Here is a 16,450-nt window from a genome sequence, read left to right on the forward strand (position 1 = left end):
AAAACATTTATTTCTTATGGATAGTTGCTCCACTGAAAGTTAAATGCTTCCTTACTAGGAAAAAAAAATATATATATATATATTATATATTTGATTTGCGTGCTGTGGTATCAATATACATTGAATGTACTGCAAGGATATATTATTCATTTACAGTAAAACTAACAATCCATGGTTAAATTTATAGTTTATAAATACACTGTCTCTATTATATGTGGTAAAAAAATATTTGACATTTTGTGGGCACTAGGTCAAAATAAGGGTTTTTTTTTTTTTTCCCAGGGACTAAAAATCATTCAGGTATGTGCATATTACCCTTGTCAATCATGTGAAAAATCACACTGACCTGGTACAAAACAAGATCCTCATGTTGGCAAAATTAATGGAATAATGTATAGCATGACACTCATTGCACGACAAGGCTAATTAGGAGCGGAAAAAAAAAAAGAATTTACAGCAGCCCAGTACTTTAAATAAGGATAATATGATTTAAAGTGACATGGGGGGGAAGAAAGGATGTAGAAGAAATGAGAAAGGCTAAGCAGTACTAAAAAAAAAAACCAAAAAAAACAAACAAACAAAAAAAGCACATCTTTAAAATATACCCAACAAAAATCATTGAAATTTCAGAAGCAAGGAGAGAGCTCAAAATGCTCAAGTTTGGTAAATGTATTGAAGAAAAACAGAGGTGCACTCTTTTAAAAAATTGTGTCATTCTTCTGGATTCACTGCTACAATTGTTGTATTCCTGTAGAAAACAAAGCCCTTTGTATAAGGTTATTATCTGTCCTGACTGCATTTTCAAGTTTAACTTAGTTGCTGGCCCTCTGTAGCTAATATAGAGGGTATTTGGCTACTTCCAAGTATCTATGGTACGCTGCTCTGAGACGGACTTCTTTATTATTAATTACTTTAAACATTTTTGGTATTGATAAAACCCACATCTCACCTCACTGGACAAGCGACACATACCTGGTCCTTCCATTTCACTATGTGCTCAGTCACTTCACTGGATTAAGGCATGTTTTTGTGTTCAATTTGCAAAAATAAAAACTTTTTGTACAAACGTCTGGGTTCTTTTATACAAAATTTTTTCTTATGGCACAAGCAGCAGTTGCTGTTTAAGAAAATATATAAATATCCTTTTTTTTTTTTTCTTCTGTACAAATATGTCCAGTATTCCACCACCCGACTTAATAACATTTAACTGTACACTGTCCTACCTCATCCCTTGCCAAGAACTCCCCCCTCCCTGGTAGAACGCTTTGTATTTACACTTCCACGGCAGAGGCAGATTGCGGAGGGGGGGCTGCCCCTCATGAGGAGTCTGTGCAGGGGGACGGCGGCGGCGGGTAGAGGTGGTGAGAGTAGCTCCGCTCTGTGTATGGGGAAGGGGGGCAGCTCTCGTAGTTCTCCTCCGCTGACAGGTACTGGCTGCGCGGGGTCGGAGGCGGTGGGACGGGCTCTGAATCATAGTTCAAGTCACTGGTGTAGCCCTTGGCCATCGCGGCCGTGACCCTTCGGCTCGGGGCATAGTCACTGTCACAGACATCCGTGCTACAGGGTGTTGTGGGAGGTGCAAAGTGGCGGTAGCTGTAAGGCCTGTAGCTGCGGTAGGGAGATTTTTGGGAAAAGCGTCAGCAAATGGACTGAACATTTTGGGCGATGCATCCATGAACAAGAGAGGCAAGTAGGTCAAGGTGAAAAGAGGCAGGAGTCAGCCTCCCTGTTGCAGACCCACAGTATCAAACCCCTCTGTGGCACAGCGGACTTGTTAACTCACCTGGAGAAAGCCCAGCTTTGCACAGCATTGGTCAAATTACAGGAATCGGCGAACAAAATACCAGTTACCAATTGCTTACAGACAATAGTTTTCCTAAGCTGAGGTAGTGAAAATTGCTACTAACAAGGACACTGCGTGAAAAAAACAGTGTGTTGCAAACTTAGAGAAGACATTCTAGTATCCTCAAATAGAGTAATTCCCAATTTTAACTGACTTTTAAGTTGAGAGAGAGACCAAAAATCAACTGGCACCTTTGTAGCGCTCAGGAGAATCACCTGCTAGAGCAATAACTGGGAGGGAATTCTCAAACACTATCAAACATTTTTAAAAATGAACCCAAGATCATTTAAAGAAAGCTGTATTCTGTTTCTTGGGGAGACCTCATTTCAGCCTTTCAGTATTTAAAAAGAAGCTTATAAACAAGATGGACTCTGACATTTTACAAGGTCTGATAGGACAAGGGGGAATGGTTTTATCTAAAAGAGGGGAAATTAGGAGGAAATTCTACACTCATAGGGTGATGAGGCCCTGGAAGAGGCTGTCCAGAGAAGTTGTGGGTGCATCAACCCTGGAGGCCAGGTTGGGTGGGGCTCTGGACAACACAATTGAGAGGTTGGTAACCCTGCCCATGGATCTAAATAGGCTTTAAGATTTCTTCCAACCTAAGCCATTCTATAGTTATATAAAAGAAAAACTAGAAAGGGAGGTGGTTGGTAACTACAATTGCCAGCATCAAAATCCATAGCTGGTAACAGGTGAGGATGCAGTTCCTCTGTATTCAAGTCAGATTGTTAGGAAATATCAGAATTGGCAAAAGTAGGGCTTATTTTTGAGTGGGGAGCACTCTGAAAACATCCAAGTCTACACTACATCTCTATTATAATTCCATTTATAATTCAAAGAGTCATGCCAGCTGACCAATGATCAGCAGGATTCATGCTGGTGCCACAATGTGGCTTTATGTCATTATTAAATCACAAATCATTTTGACGGATTTTTCATATGTCTGCAAGGGACCATTACAGACATACAAACCTTCTGCACAGCAGAGGTCATATTTTCCGCCAATGGAGAAGAGACATCTCTTCAGCCCCAGAGACCTCATTATACAAAAGCCCCCAAAGACTCTGTGCTAGGGAGACATTTCTTTGAGGAGACAAATACAGTCTCAAATCTCACTGACTAGACCTACTAGTGATTTGAGAAGGGAATCTTTACACTCTTGGGTAGTAAGTCTCTTACTCTTTGTTTTTTTCTTTTTGTAACTAGTTATAAAATGATAATGGAAGGAAAGTGAGAAGGATGTGTTCAAAAAAATGAAGATAAAGCTTTCATGTTTCAAATAATCAGGGAAAATAAGCAAGAGATTAGCAATCTCATTCAGATATTAATATTAAATTCTAATTTGATATATTCTTGTGATTTATCTAGGCCATTAATATGATCTTACTTGTGAAATACTAGCCTTTGTATTGCCAACTTTCCTCCTATGTGTGTTTGACTACTATTTTTTTTATAATTACATAACAAAGTATTTATAACTATTTATAACATATAATTTATGGCAGGGTTCATTCCAGCATACATATTTTTGGCTGTAAGTTATCATGATACCAAGTCAGCATTTAACTAATATGGTGAAGAATTAGCATTGTTATTCCCCCTAAAGCAAATATACTCAAGAGATGTACCACTAACCCACTCACTGTATGATTAACCTCAAATTATGCTACACTTAAACATACGCTGCAGTGACATGATACATGTGAAACAATTTAAGCATCTGTTTTAGCACTCGCAGCATTAAGGCCTTTGATTTCAATTCTTATGGAGCAGGGTATGTCTGCATTCTACATTTCTACAGTAGCTGCTTTGATCCTGACAGATGCTATTGTAATAATAATTACCTGTAAGATCTATGAGTGGATGGGCTGTTTGAAGAATAACCGAATTCCATTGTATAATGTGAACGTTCGGTAGCTGGTGATGGTGGTGGGTTCAAAATCTAAGAAAAAATTAAGAAAATTTGCAGTTATGATATGAATGCTGCTGCAGTTTAACCTGGTTGGTGGCTCAGCACCACAGAGTTGGTCACTCACTCCCCCTCCTTCCCAGTGGGATGAAGGAGAGAATCCAAAAAAACAAAGCAGAACTTGTAGGTTGAGATAAAACTACTTACTAAAATAGAGAAAAGGAAAGTAATAATAGTTACAACTACACATATTTATAAATATGTATAACAAGTGATACATAAGAAATATGTTCTCCACCCAATGACCAATGCCCAGCTAGCCCCCTGACCAGAGAAAGAGAGAGCGATGAACTCCCACTCCCTTCAAAACTCCTTCCACTTGATGTCATATGCTATGGAATATCCCTTTGGCCAGTTTAAGTCAGCTGTCCTAATTCTGTTCCCTCCCAGCTCCTTGGACCCTTCACTGCAAATGGCCTTGACTCTATAAAACACTGATTAGCTGCAGCTACAAACACCAGTGTTACAACATTGTTTTTCTCCTAGAACCAACACAGCATCATACCAGACACTCCAAAGAAAATAATTTCGTCCCAATAAAATCCAAGACAGAATGTGAATCAAGAAAACACCAGTGTTACAAACTTTCTTTTTAGTATTCTTACTTGAAGAACTATATGCATAGTCCCTCCCAACAGGAGGATTTTTCTTTTGTTTATTCCCCAGTTCTGTAATAAATGCTGGAAATCCTGCTTGTTATTCCCATAGAAGATATTAAGCTATTCTCAAAAATGCTGACTGCTGTTGACTGCTGTGTATTTTGACATAGCCAGTGCTGAAAAGGAAAGTTTAAGCTAGCTGTTCAGTACAACATAGTCACTAGTGATATCACTGCCCTAGGAAAACCAGCAGATGTCCACCCTTGCTAGCTTGTAGGCCTTCAGTACCATGCTGTTTTAGAATATTTGTAGTTTGCTGACCAAGGCAAGCATCTGTTCCCTACACTGTCATACTCTTACTGCATGAACAGAATTTTGGTTAATTTCAGGATATAAGAAGATGAGTTATTTTCAGAATTGCATAACAGACAGTTGAAGATTTTAATCTCTGCTGACCAAGCATGTAACTCTAACATACAGTAGTGGCTTGTGGACTCCATATAAAATCACTAAAACAACCACCAGATGTTAAATTAAGTAGATACTGAACCCTCTAAAGCTGGTAACAACTTTCATATAGCATCTAATACAGTAATTTTCTGTTCTATGTCTATAGGAATGTTATGGAGTTGAAAGACACTTGTTTGCTTTGGAACATGAGAGAAAAGTTCATTTTAATTAATTCAAGAGCCTGTAGAGACTCCAACTATGGTGTTTTCTCCAGAGGCACTTGATGGAGTGTAATGGAGTTCACTCTGCCAGAGTTGCTCAACATTTACTCTGATTTTTTCATCTCTCCTGATATTTAATCTAAGACCATTTTTTTCTGGTGGTAAATCTCTGTAAAGCTTTAAAAATTAGTATAAAACTCCCATATTGTTTTATAAAGAGACAACCTCTTCTCCCTTCTCTTCCCTTCCAAAGTCACTCTCCATATTCAAACAAATCTTTTATTCTAGAAAGGTAAAACCAAGCATGAATCCGTAAACAAATTATCTCCAGGAACCTCTCTGAAAGTTAGTAAAGATCTATGAATAACAGAATAACTTACTGGAGGAAAGTAAGTGCCTTTAGTACTTGAAGAACTACTGGAAGATGCTCCAGTGACATGGGCCCTGTCATAGGGCGGCCCACTGCTCCCTCCCATAATGCTGAGGGAGCTGATCACAGATTTTCCTCGAGACATCCCTAAAGAAGAGCAAATATGTATGTCAATACTCAATTCTTCAAAGCAAACAGAGAAAAGAAAGATTAAAGAAAAAAAGCTGGTAGGATAACAGCGGTATCAGTGCAACTGCTAGAAGCAAAACTAATCTTTTCAGTATTAAGAGCAAATTCAGTGCTCTTTGATTGAGAAACAGAATGAAGACTGTCAGGGGATAAGCATGTTGGTTTTGTGCATCAACAACTGAACTGCAGGATCTGGCACTTGTCTGCACTAAAGCTGCATGAAGAGAACCAGATTCCTTTCACTTGAACATCTGTAAAAGACTTGAGAGAACAGGCATTCAGGCATTATTTCTATGTCCTGGAATAAAACACAAAACTGACTCTGACCACAACAACTAAGCAACTGAAATTCAAGCAGGAAAAGAGAGAGCTTGTTCTTTTATTTCTATATAGGTAAGTAAGATTTTGCTGCTGGACTGAATAATGCTTCCATAGAGTTGGAACAAGAAACAGACAGGTATGTAATTGTGCTTGAAATAATGCAAATTCTCTTTAAAGACTCTATAATGAAAGCAGGTTACTACAGAATGTAAAGATATTTGGTGAATTCTTATAACCCTGTACTAGCCTCAAAAACACTTATGTTCTAACTGCAACCCGCTGGATCCAGCACCACAAGTTACAGTTCATATCTAATCAATACATACAAAAGAAATGCATACATATGAAGTGCACTGTTGCAGCCAAATCTTATTTTTTAATCAGCAGTAGCATCATGCATGTGAACTGGTATCAGAAACTTCATTATCAAATAACGAAATAACCTGAAACCAGTTATTGCTGGTCATTTCTGACTTTACAAGAAGTTTTACAAATATAAAGATCCAATCTACAATTCTAATAATTATACAATCTTTAAACAAAGTCTTATGAATATACCTCCATGTACTTTACCATGATCTGTCATGACACCTTGCCAGTGTCATAAAAAGAGGCTTCTTTTGCAGCAAAAAAAGAACTCCCATGGTACGTATATTTATTTGAACTTATGGTTCTGCTAAGAATCTGAATGCTTGTGAGTGGCATAGAAAAGATAGAAATTTATTGCAATGGACAGCAACAATCCTCAACTGTCCTGTCTCTCAGTGGCTTGGCAGGAAGAATTATGCTTCTGGAACCAATGTCTCCTGTGCATACATGCACAGTATCCTCAGCTATAACTATGTGAGGTCAAAGAGCAAAACAAGGAACATGCTGTTTACTCACCAGGAAGAGACCCTGACAAAGAGCTTGGGTGAGGCACATAACCAAGAGGTACAGAGGCTGGTCCATGTACCACATAGTCATTGGTCATTGTCTCTCCATCCCCCTTCATGCGTGGGCACAGCACCCTCTGGCAAATGAAATACATTGCTCCAACCACAAAAAGTGTGAGGATTACACCAATGATGGAGCCTATCGTGTTGTTGGGCTGTGGCGCAGGCTCCTCTGTAGTGTCTAGAAGAAAAAATAAAATTATACTGTAGAAGCTAATCCAGCAGCTTTATACATCAACATCAGTTTTCACGATATCATTCAACAGCCTCCACTTCCACAGGCAGATATCAGATATCATAAATGAATTTATGTTAGGAACAAACATACAAGTGAACAGGTCTGTTTGAAGACTTCAGGAAGCCAGTAGGGCCGCCTGTGCACATGAGTAGTTCCACATGTGCAGAGGTTTTAGAATGGGATGCCAGGAGATGAGTAAATACACCCATGTGCAGGGGCGGGGGCTCATGAACCAGGTCCTGAACTAGCTGCCCTTTGAGCTGGGTGAACAAGACCTGCAGCCAGGACTTCAGATTGTACTGTGCTACCATTAACAACAGTGACAACTATTTTTGCTTTGCTCTGTCACACAACCCCTGGGTTATCAGTCTGCTTAACAGATTGGCATTCTCTGTTCTGAACTGTGTAACATTCACTTAGTAGAGATGATATCAGAAATTAATTTTGGGTTTGCTGCTATTTATTTAATTACCTAACCCATTCTACATCTATCCCACACTAAAGGATACATCTTAACATCAGCTTTAGAAGTGCCAAAGTGTTGAATAATTACTTTGGATACAGATTCCTTACAGCTAAAGTGATCGGCTTTCCCTACAATACCAGTTCTAACCAATGACACTTATGGGAATAAATGACAACTCCCTGCCTATCCTTAATGAATTTGACAAGAAAAGCAGACTTAAAAGAATATTCCTGCTCTAGTTGGTATTTTACACCTTAGCCATTATAGAAAGCCTTTTCCTCAACATATTTCCTTCTCCTAAAAAAAAGAATTCCACACTTGAACCAACCTGTCACAGTCTACAGTGATTAGTAAACAGACTTCTGATCATACTGGAAGAAGGACAGAGACCAATGCAACTTTATTCCAGGCAGATTTTATATCATAAAAACAAAAATGTCTGAACCATAAAAAAGATAATTACGTATGTATGTGATAAAGTTGCTACTAACTTCCTTACATGATAGCACATCTCTTATTACTCCTTCTTAAGATCAAGGCCTTGCATTTTCAAGTCATGTGTCACCTGTGATACATAGATCTCCAACACTAGAAAAGATGACACCTATTTACAATTTCTTTCAAAACACCAACAGTGAAAATGAACTTTCAAGCTGGAATTTTAAAGGCAGTGTTTTTCTTGCACAATCCTGGAGATTTCAAGATAGTATGTATCACGCTACAAATCAGAAATCAAGCTCAAAATTACCTTTTTTTTTAAGAAGCCAAGGAAATTTTAGAAGGCTTATTCTGTAAACAGAGTGCTGACCTCATTATAAAAGCACCTGCTGCTGATCTTTGTACAGGAAAACCATGAAGCAAAACAGTTCTATATAAAAGCCTCATACTATAGTGCAGTATTTAAAATCTTTTTCTTTCTCAGCATACAAATTCATTATCATAAAACAAGCTTCTCATTTCTTTTAAAACTTCACAGTGTTATGTGAAAAATTTGACTGCATTAGAGAGGATTAATTCAAAACACGAGTTAAGTCTTTGATTCCTATTCTACTACACTTATGCATTGATTGCATAGCAACATCCATTTTGGGTACAATTCAGATTAAAATTAACTCACCGAGAAGGTAAGAAGTACATTTCAGATAATGCAATCAAGTCTCAGGTTTTGTACTTACAGCATCCTTGCTCATCTGAGCTGTCACTACAGTCCAGGTTGTGATCACATTTCTTGCTTTTACCAATGCACTGCCCGCTGGCGCACCGGAACTGATTGGTTAAACAAAGCACTGGGAAGAGAACCACCCCACAAACCAAGAGTCAGTATCAAAGACTTCCACTCTTTAAAATGATTAAGGAAAGTAGATACCACAGCATACAATCAGGAATATTTTGGGAGAGCTTAGTCTCCTGTTAGCTTCATTTCTTGAAGCAGTCAGTGGTATATAGAAGTCCCTCATGCTAAGCATGCCAAAAAAGAAAAAAAAGACACTGGACCCTACAAGGAAAAGTCACCTCAACTGACACAAAACAAATGCAGAAGGCCACAGGTAGGATAGAGGTGAGGATATAGGTACTTATCTTAGGACATGGTTATGGCAAAATGACTTTAATTACTTCACTCTAAATATGTACTACAAGAAGAATTAAGTTATTAAAAATAAATCTGCCAAACCACAATGTTAAAATCGCTTAAGAAAGATAAATGTGGTTTCTCAATGCCCTTGTGCACTACTTGTAAAATAGAAGACTCCTTGATCATACGACAATGTATTTCACTTGACATTATGTTTTAAAACTGAAATGGAAGACAGAAGACAAATCTGGATCTTTGCCATTACACTCAAAAACTAAACTACTGCTATGGGAAAAAAGGTGCTGCAGACAAAGTACTGGCTGCTGCTGTTTACACACAGTTTTGCCCCATTTCACATAAATTTTAAATTCTTCCCGATTTCAGTTGAATTAAGAAGTTAAACTACAGGCTTTTCTGGGCTGCACTCCACCTGAACATTCTGAGTAACAGAGACATTTTGAAGATGATAAACAGCCCTTGCTCCGATATCTCTAGTCACTGGATGATAACTGGGAAACTAACCTGCACAAAGCATTTTCAGATGTCAGCATGCATCTGCCTAAAAAGCATCCTTCATCACAGAGGAATTTCTGCATCAGTTTATATATTTTTGTTTGAGCTGGAGAATATCTTTTGGAAAGAAATTCATCCTTAATTCAAAGACTCTTAGTCTCTTCAAAGAAACTGTATTGAAAGAATATATTGAAGAGGCATCCATTCAAGCTTATAAGTTGTCCCTACAATTCCTTACTATTTGTGCAGTGAGGAAAAAAAAGTCAAGTATTCTAATGCTGATATAGTACTAGGGTAGTTCAGACTCCTTCAGCATAACCTGCCCCTTCCAACACAAAAATTCCCTAATTCTCATTGTGTCGGTAATAGCACTTCTCTCCATAAATATAGCCTAACTGCTCTCTCTTACTGTACTCTGAAGTGGACATCTCCAGGAATCTCATCTGTCTCTCACTCCCACTTACTGAAAAAAGTTTACTCCAAAGTTACCAGGTTTCAGAGCTCTAAACATACAATTCTTTAAGAGTACTTTCCACAAACATAGCTTAAACCACTATGCAGGACATGAGCAGGTGGAAAAACAAAAGTATGGAGCTGTGAAATAATTTCCCACTCAATAAGCTTGTGACATAACAGCAGAAATTAAAATCCTTTGGAATTCCATATTCTGCAATAGCTTTGGTAACTTTCATAGCATCCCCTGTGCAGTTTTGTTTCTATCATACTTTGAAAGACCCTCTGTACCTTCGCAGTTCTTCTCATCTGAGTTGTCCTGGCAATTTGCTTCTCCATTGCACCGGAGGGCACTGTCTATGCATTGTCCACTTTCACACTGAAACTGGGTGTCCGAGCACACTGGGCAGTTTTTTTCATCACTATGGTCTTCACATTCAGTGAAACCATCACAGCGCCAGGCCACTGGGATGCAGTCAATCTCACCTGTGAAACAGGTGAATTGCTGAGGGGAGCATGTTGGAGGTTCTTTAAAAATCAAGCAAACAAACAAAAAGTAAAAATTCAGGTGAACAATCAACAGATCACAACAGTTAAGGACAAGAATAACTTAGCTGCTTTGACATCAAGAAGCTGGTAAACATGCAGCATCATAAGATGATTTCCACCCCCTCTGTCTCTAATCATCTGAACAGGTCTTGAGCCTCACGTGACAGATGCAAGTTCATGTCAGTGGAGTCTCGTTAGACAAAGAAGAGAGAAACACGAACACTAAAAAGACAATTCTTTTCTTCCCACCTCAGCCTCTTTTATCCTTCTCCATAGATCTCCGAAAGTCTTTTCTTGAAGTCAACATACTTTTTCTCTACTCCCCCTTTCCTGCAGCACCACTGCATACACAGTTGATTGTTCACTTTCTTAATGCTCAACAGTCATTGTATAGACAACATTAAGAGATGTAATGTGCTGCAGATGGATGTGCTGTGACTCAATGTCTAGTTATGCGCCCTTGACAGCTCTGTTGAGTCAAAATTCTTCTAAAATGACAAGAAACTGTTACATTTAGTTGCCTTGCTATCTCAACACAGCTGTTAGTTATTTAACATTCACTACTGTAACTGTTAATCTCAGGCAGTAAGTAAGCATAAGTAAGCATGTATTCCTCTCCTCCACCTTTTTTTAAGTCCCCCTTTCTTCCTCTCTCCTTTTTGGCCTGGTGTTAAACTTGTTCTTTTGTTACACTTGAGAGAATATCTGGATTATGTTAGCTCTTGTTCCATTGTGAGACCACACGTTGCCTTGATGCCAAGAAGATTGCATAATAAACTCACTCAGTATGTTGGCACAAAGGGACTGAAGTACCAAAGTGCCTTTCCTATCTCCCATTTCAAACACAACCTTGGAGGCACCAAGCATGTAGGCTACTGTGATCACGTCACCATGGAGGAGGCAACTTGCCCTTCTGAGGCTGCAGTTCAGAAAGACGTGGTGAATTTCAGGAGTAAAGAAAGGAAGAATTAAATGGCACAGACAGTAGATGGGGCAGAACATAGCAGAACATGAGAGCTATTAGCTGAAAAACAAGAACATGCACAGTGATGCAAAAAGTAACAAAGAATTATACAATAAAAAAATCAAATTGAAATAATTCAATTGACTTAAGTAGAAAGCATGAACAGAGATCCTTATTCTACAGTCAGCTAATGGAATTATCCTGTTCTTTTACTCCTCAAAACTTGCAGATTTAGCTTACTGGAGTGAGGCAAAGAGATGAACATGTAAAAACGTGTTACAACACTATCGTGTTATTTCTGCTCGGAAGTGACCCTAAACCGGAGACCTCCTCACCCAGAAGCTGCAAGCTCAGCAATCCAGAGCACGGGAAGGACTTACCTCCACAGGACAGCTCATCCTGCAGCAAAACAAGGTGGACTGGACAAGAGCAGCGTGTGGTGCCATCGCCCTTCACAATGCAAATGTGTGAGCAGCCACCATTATCTTGAGAACAAGGGTGCTGTCCTGTGATTTTAAGAATAAGACAAATAGGGAGTACAACTGCAATCACACTTGTGAGGATGAGTACATAAGATAGTACTGTTCTATTCCTTGCTCCTTTTCAATTTCCTCTACTTCAGATACCCTACAGTAATTGGGGAATCTGGAAAAAGCCAAATCAGATTTACTTTCTAATAATTTGGTACGTCCTGTGGCAAGAAATCCCCATCTCTTTTCAAACCTTTCAGTGATATCACAGGACTCTCCTCATTACTCCCTTCTCAATGTGCAGGGCATTTCTAAAATCAACTCTGAAAAAGTTGTGATTCATTGTATTATTTTTCTTTACACAAATAATTATTTACCTGTGACCTAAAACACTGAGAATTACACCGTATGGCCTTTTAAGCTAGTAAACAATACTCAAACCATTTACTCTTGTGTGAGGTAGAATAAGCTCTTCAGCAAAAAGAGCAACATTAGTAATAAAAAGTTGCCTTGGGTTCTATACTTCTTTAATTTTTTCCTATCAAGAACCATTAAAAAAAAGGAAACCTTTCTAATTAATGAATTCTGAAGCTTTCACACTATCTCCAAAATTCAAATTAACGTGCTCTAGATAAATAAGACTCTTCATTTTAATGTTTAATAGAGACAACATACTTTCCTTGGAACTGCTGACAGATTTACTGAGATTAATAGCAAACAAAACTAGTAGTAGTCTGCACTGATGCTTTAATTAAACATCCCCAGACATCTTTCTACATATTTCTTGAAGGCACACACACAGCCTATTAACCAGGCCTATTTTGTCCATGCAAACAGCAGCTCTACTGCTTTAACCATCTAGCTCCCTTCATTTCAAGTGAGTGTGTGCAGGGAAAGCTATATCCCTGTAAGCAGAAAACTTTTTAAAGTGCAGGCATATGAAGCACAAACTGTTATTTAACACACACTTTCTTTGTGCAATGCAGTGTCTACCATTTAGTTTCAATACAAACTGACACTAACAAAAATTTTTCATTTTTCTTTCAAGGCTGTGCAGGAAAGGTAGCTAGTCCACTGAAATATTTACAACTAGTAAAGAGCCCTAAGAGCCCTTAGAACTCCAGAAGGAGTTAAGTTCTAATAGTGACAGCTTTGATACTCTGTGTCAGTAGTCTGCCACATCCGTAATCCAGACAATCCTCTACTAGGAGTTACAGGATGTTCCCACTGTGCCTATATACACTCAAATCCCAGGTACTTGTATAGAAATAACAACAAAGTTGTCAGAGCAACAAAATATGATGCTTTGTGATAGTTTGCATGTCTACTGCCAACCACACTAAGGAGGCAAACAATACCATTCTAGCAATATAACAGATGGAATGATACTTCTGGCCCCTTTGATTCACACTGATGTTGATCAGTGATAAGGGAAAGCAGGCTTCATCTCTCTTAGTCATTACCTGCCTCCAGTCCTACAAGCACTGTTTTCACTTGCAAACAGGAAACTGTACTTACTGTATTCCTGAACGTTAAGCTCTTTCACAGCATGAATGTCACTGAGTTGTGCAATACGAGCTTGGACCTTTGTACGTCCTTCTCGACCAGACATATCAATCTTTTCAATCATCTGCTGTTGTCTGTCAATCCAATACAACCAGTTCTCAAATACAGTTAGTCCCACAGGTTGCAATATATTGGAATCTTCCAAAACAACTCGGTTAGCACCTGCAGAAGGAAAAGAGTGGTTTAGCTCAACTGGAATCAACCAAAATACTACCACAAATGTTTTCTGTAACGTTCACATCATCATTTTCTACTACTTTTACACTACTAGTTAAAGCCAACTATAAAACTACATGCAATCTTGGGTCCTATGATGTAAAACTGATGCTTTGCAGACACATGATCTTTCTTCTAAATCATTTTCATCAAAAGACAGTTCTTGCGCTTCAGATACATTTTCTGTATTTAGAAACTATATGGAGTCGGGGGCCCAGCTCTCATGAGACTACTCAGCCTTTTATCAGTGTGATGGTAATTGTTATTTCTTTTCATTCATCTATTCTTTTTTTAAACTGCTTTGTCTTAGCATTCAGCAGGGAATAAGACGACATTATTAACTTGAGTTAACAAAATGCAAGATAAAATACAAGTGAAGACAAAGTAATTAGTACTTTTCACACAAATTATGAGATTAAGGTAAACATTTGACTTTTGACTTCTTCGTATTTTTTTATTTCAGCTAAATTATCCTCACAAATGTTTTGGTGCTAAATTAAGAACATTCCATTCTTTCTAGTGAAGACTTACTTTCTTCAGTTCCCTTAGCAAACATCAGCACCAGTCAAGAAGCCTGACGCCTCTGAAAGCGTTTGCTGACTTTTATGCTACATTACCCATGGATTGCAGTCCATATCAACAGAAGACAGCCCACAACTGTTTCAGAAGTAACACTGAAGACCGCCCAAAGATGGTAAAGGCTTCATAACTCGCATGCAATGGTCATTATCACTCAAATATTCAGTAAGGTTTACTAGACTCTGAGCATGAAATTACTCACAGACATACAGATTTTGCTTCAATTTTGAAATGCCATAACAATATTACAGTTCAAAATTAGACCAGAGCTTGAAAATACACATCCAAATCCTGTTGCTTTCAGGTATCTGTGCTCACTGCTACGCTTATTTCTATTTTCAATATAGCAGATAATAGTTTTGCATATGTTCTTCCACAATATAATTTTCAACAAGTTGTAATATTTTTTTCCTGTAAAAGTATACTAGTATAAATGAATACCACAGAAGAGTTACATGGTATCTGTACCATAGTCATACAAGATACTGTTATGAGACAGAAGACACCTATTTTATGATTTTATAATTTTCTCAGGTTCATCCCTCTATCTTTGGCTCGTTGAAAACTTTAATCAACAGTATGCCAGGAAATGCAAAACAAATTAAGCTACAAAAAATGTATTTATCTCAATTTTACCAAATGTGTATGGAACTTTTAAGCATTTAGCAAATGGTAACATCTAAAGCAGACGATGGAGATTTTAATCCTCAGCTACACAGGGCTCTCATTTACCAATTTGGAATAACACCAGCAATGATCTGATTAAGAAATAACATTGATGTATTCTCAAGGAATCCAGACCGATGAAGAAACTAATAGCCTGAGTGATGCAAGGCAAACTGAAGATCTGCAACAGTCCTCATGAATATGAGTCATCTTACAGGGAAAAGGTTAGAAACAGCAACCTGCATCTTTAAGAGAAAAATAACTCAGCTGGGAAGTGGGGAATATGCAAAGATGACAGGAAAGAATATAATTTAAACTAAGACCTTGACCTACCCAAATGGAGTCTGCACATACCCTGCTCTACTATGCTCATGTAAATCAACATGGCATTTTGCAAAATGCTCCTAATGCTCTGAAACTTAAAATTTTCTCTATATTACTGTTTTAATCTTTCTTTCTAACATTTGTGGCCAAGTGTAGCTGATTATTTCTGAATAAATTGAGACACTGAAATCTCACCTTCCATAAACCAACAAGAGCATCTGAACCTGTCTCATCCAGATGCTAGCCCCCCTTATTAGGAATGTCAGGTGAAAGGGAGATGTTATTAAGACTTTTGTCTCCTGGCATCACTATTCTCTTTCCAGCAATACCTTTTAAGACTTACAAACAAACGAATACAAAAAACAGGACACACCCTCAGCACATTCTATTTCCAAAGAAAAAATTACTTAATTCTAGAATCATCAGATATTTCCACATCACACAAATTATTCTGGAATAAAAAAAAAACGTAATTTCCAAATAGTTTCCATAGTCAGAAGCTAATTTCAGTCATCTTTTTGTAAACAACCCTTAGCTATGTGAGAAATCTTCAGTAGGATGTGAGGAAGCTTCAGTAGGAACTCCAATTTAGGCAGTACAACTGATACCCAACTGAATGCCCAAAGAACGGCGAGTAAAAGAAGGACTGTGCCACATGAAGGCATTCTATTTCTCCTTCTTTTTAGGAGTACTGGCATCTATGGAGTCAGCATAGCAAGAGATTGTGCACATTTTAAAGAAGATAACACATGCAAAAAATTACTTTGCCAGTCAAAAGACTCTATTAATCAGCATTCCTAAGTGCAGGAATGCATCTCGGCAGTTAGCAATTTATCGTGGTGATTATAGCAATCTATTTGTGGTGCAGAAGCCAAAAAGCAAGAGGGGTTTTGGAAAGATTTTTCATCATGTTCATCAAAATGAGGAGCTCTTACTTCATGACATTAGTAATCCAACAGTGATCTTTAAACAA

General features: G+C 38.1%; 1 protein-coding gene across 3 annotated transcripts in view; it reads right to left on the minus strand.

Moving 5' to 3' along the window:
- Positions 1 to 253: 253 nt before the first annotated feature.
- LRP6 (LDL receptor related protein 6) overlaps positions 254 to 16,450 on the minus strand; it is a 126,156-nt gene continuing 109,959 nt past the window's right edge. For 2 of the 3 annotated variants that reach the window (XM_048952373.1, XM_048952387.1), the window contains 8 exons: positions 13,645 to 13,854; positions 12,037 to 12,162; positions 10,435 to 10,671; positions 8,780 to 8,890; positions 6,851 to 7,081; positions 5,466 to 5,602; positions 3,691 to 3,788; positions 254 to 1,608 (listed from right to left, as the gene is read on the minus strand). In XM_048952373.1, coding sequence (XP_048808330.1) covers positions 1,317 to 1,608; positions 3,691 to 3,788; positions 5,466 to 5,602; positions 6,851 to 7,081; positions 8,780 to 8,890; positions 10,435 to 10,671; positions 12,037 to 12,162; positions 13,645 to 13,854 — 1,442 coding nt within the window. In that variant the 3' untranslated portion in view covers positions 254 to 1,316. The remainder of the gene's footprint in view (positions 1,609 to 3,690; positions 3,789 to 5,465; positions 5,603 to 6,850; positions 7,082 to 8,779; positions 8,891 to 10,434; positions 10,672 to 12,036; positions 12,163 to 13,644; positions 13,855 to 16,450) is intronic. The other variant, XM_048952380.1, reaches the window with a different exon arrangement.

This window comes from Lagopus muta, chromosome 1, assembly GCF_023343835.1.
Source record: "Lagopus muta isolate bLagMut1 chromosome 1, bLagMut1 primary, whole genome shotgun sequence".
In the NCBI taxonomy this organism is placed as follows: domain Eukaryota; kingdom Metazoa; phylum Chordata; class Aves; order Galliformes; family Phasianidae; genus Lagopus; species Lagopus muta.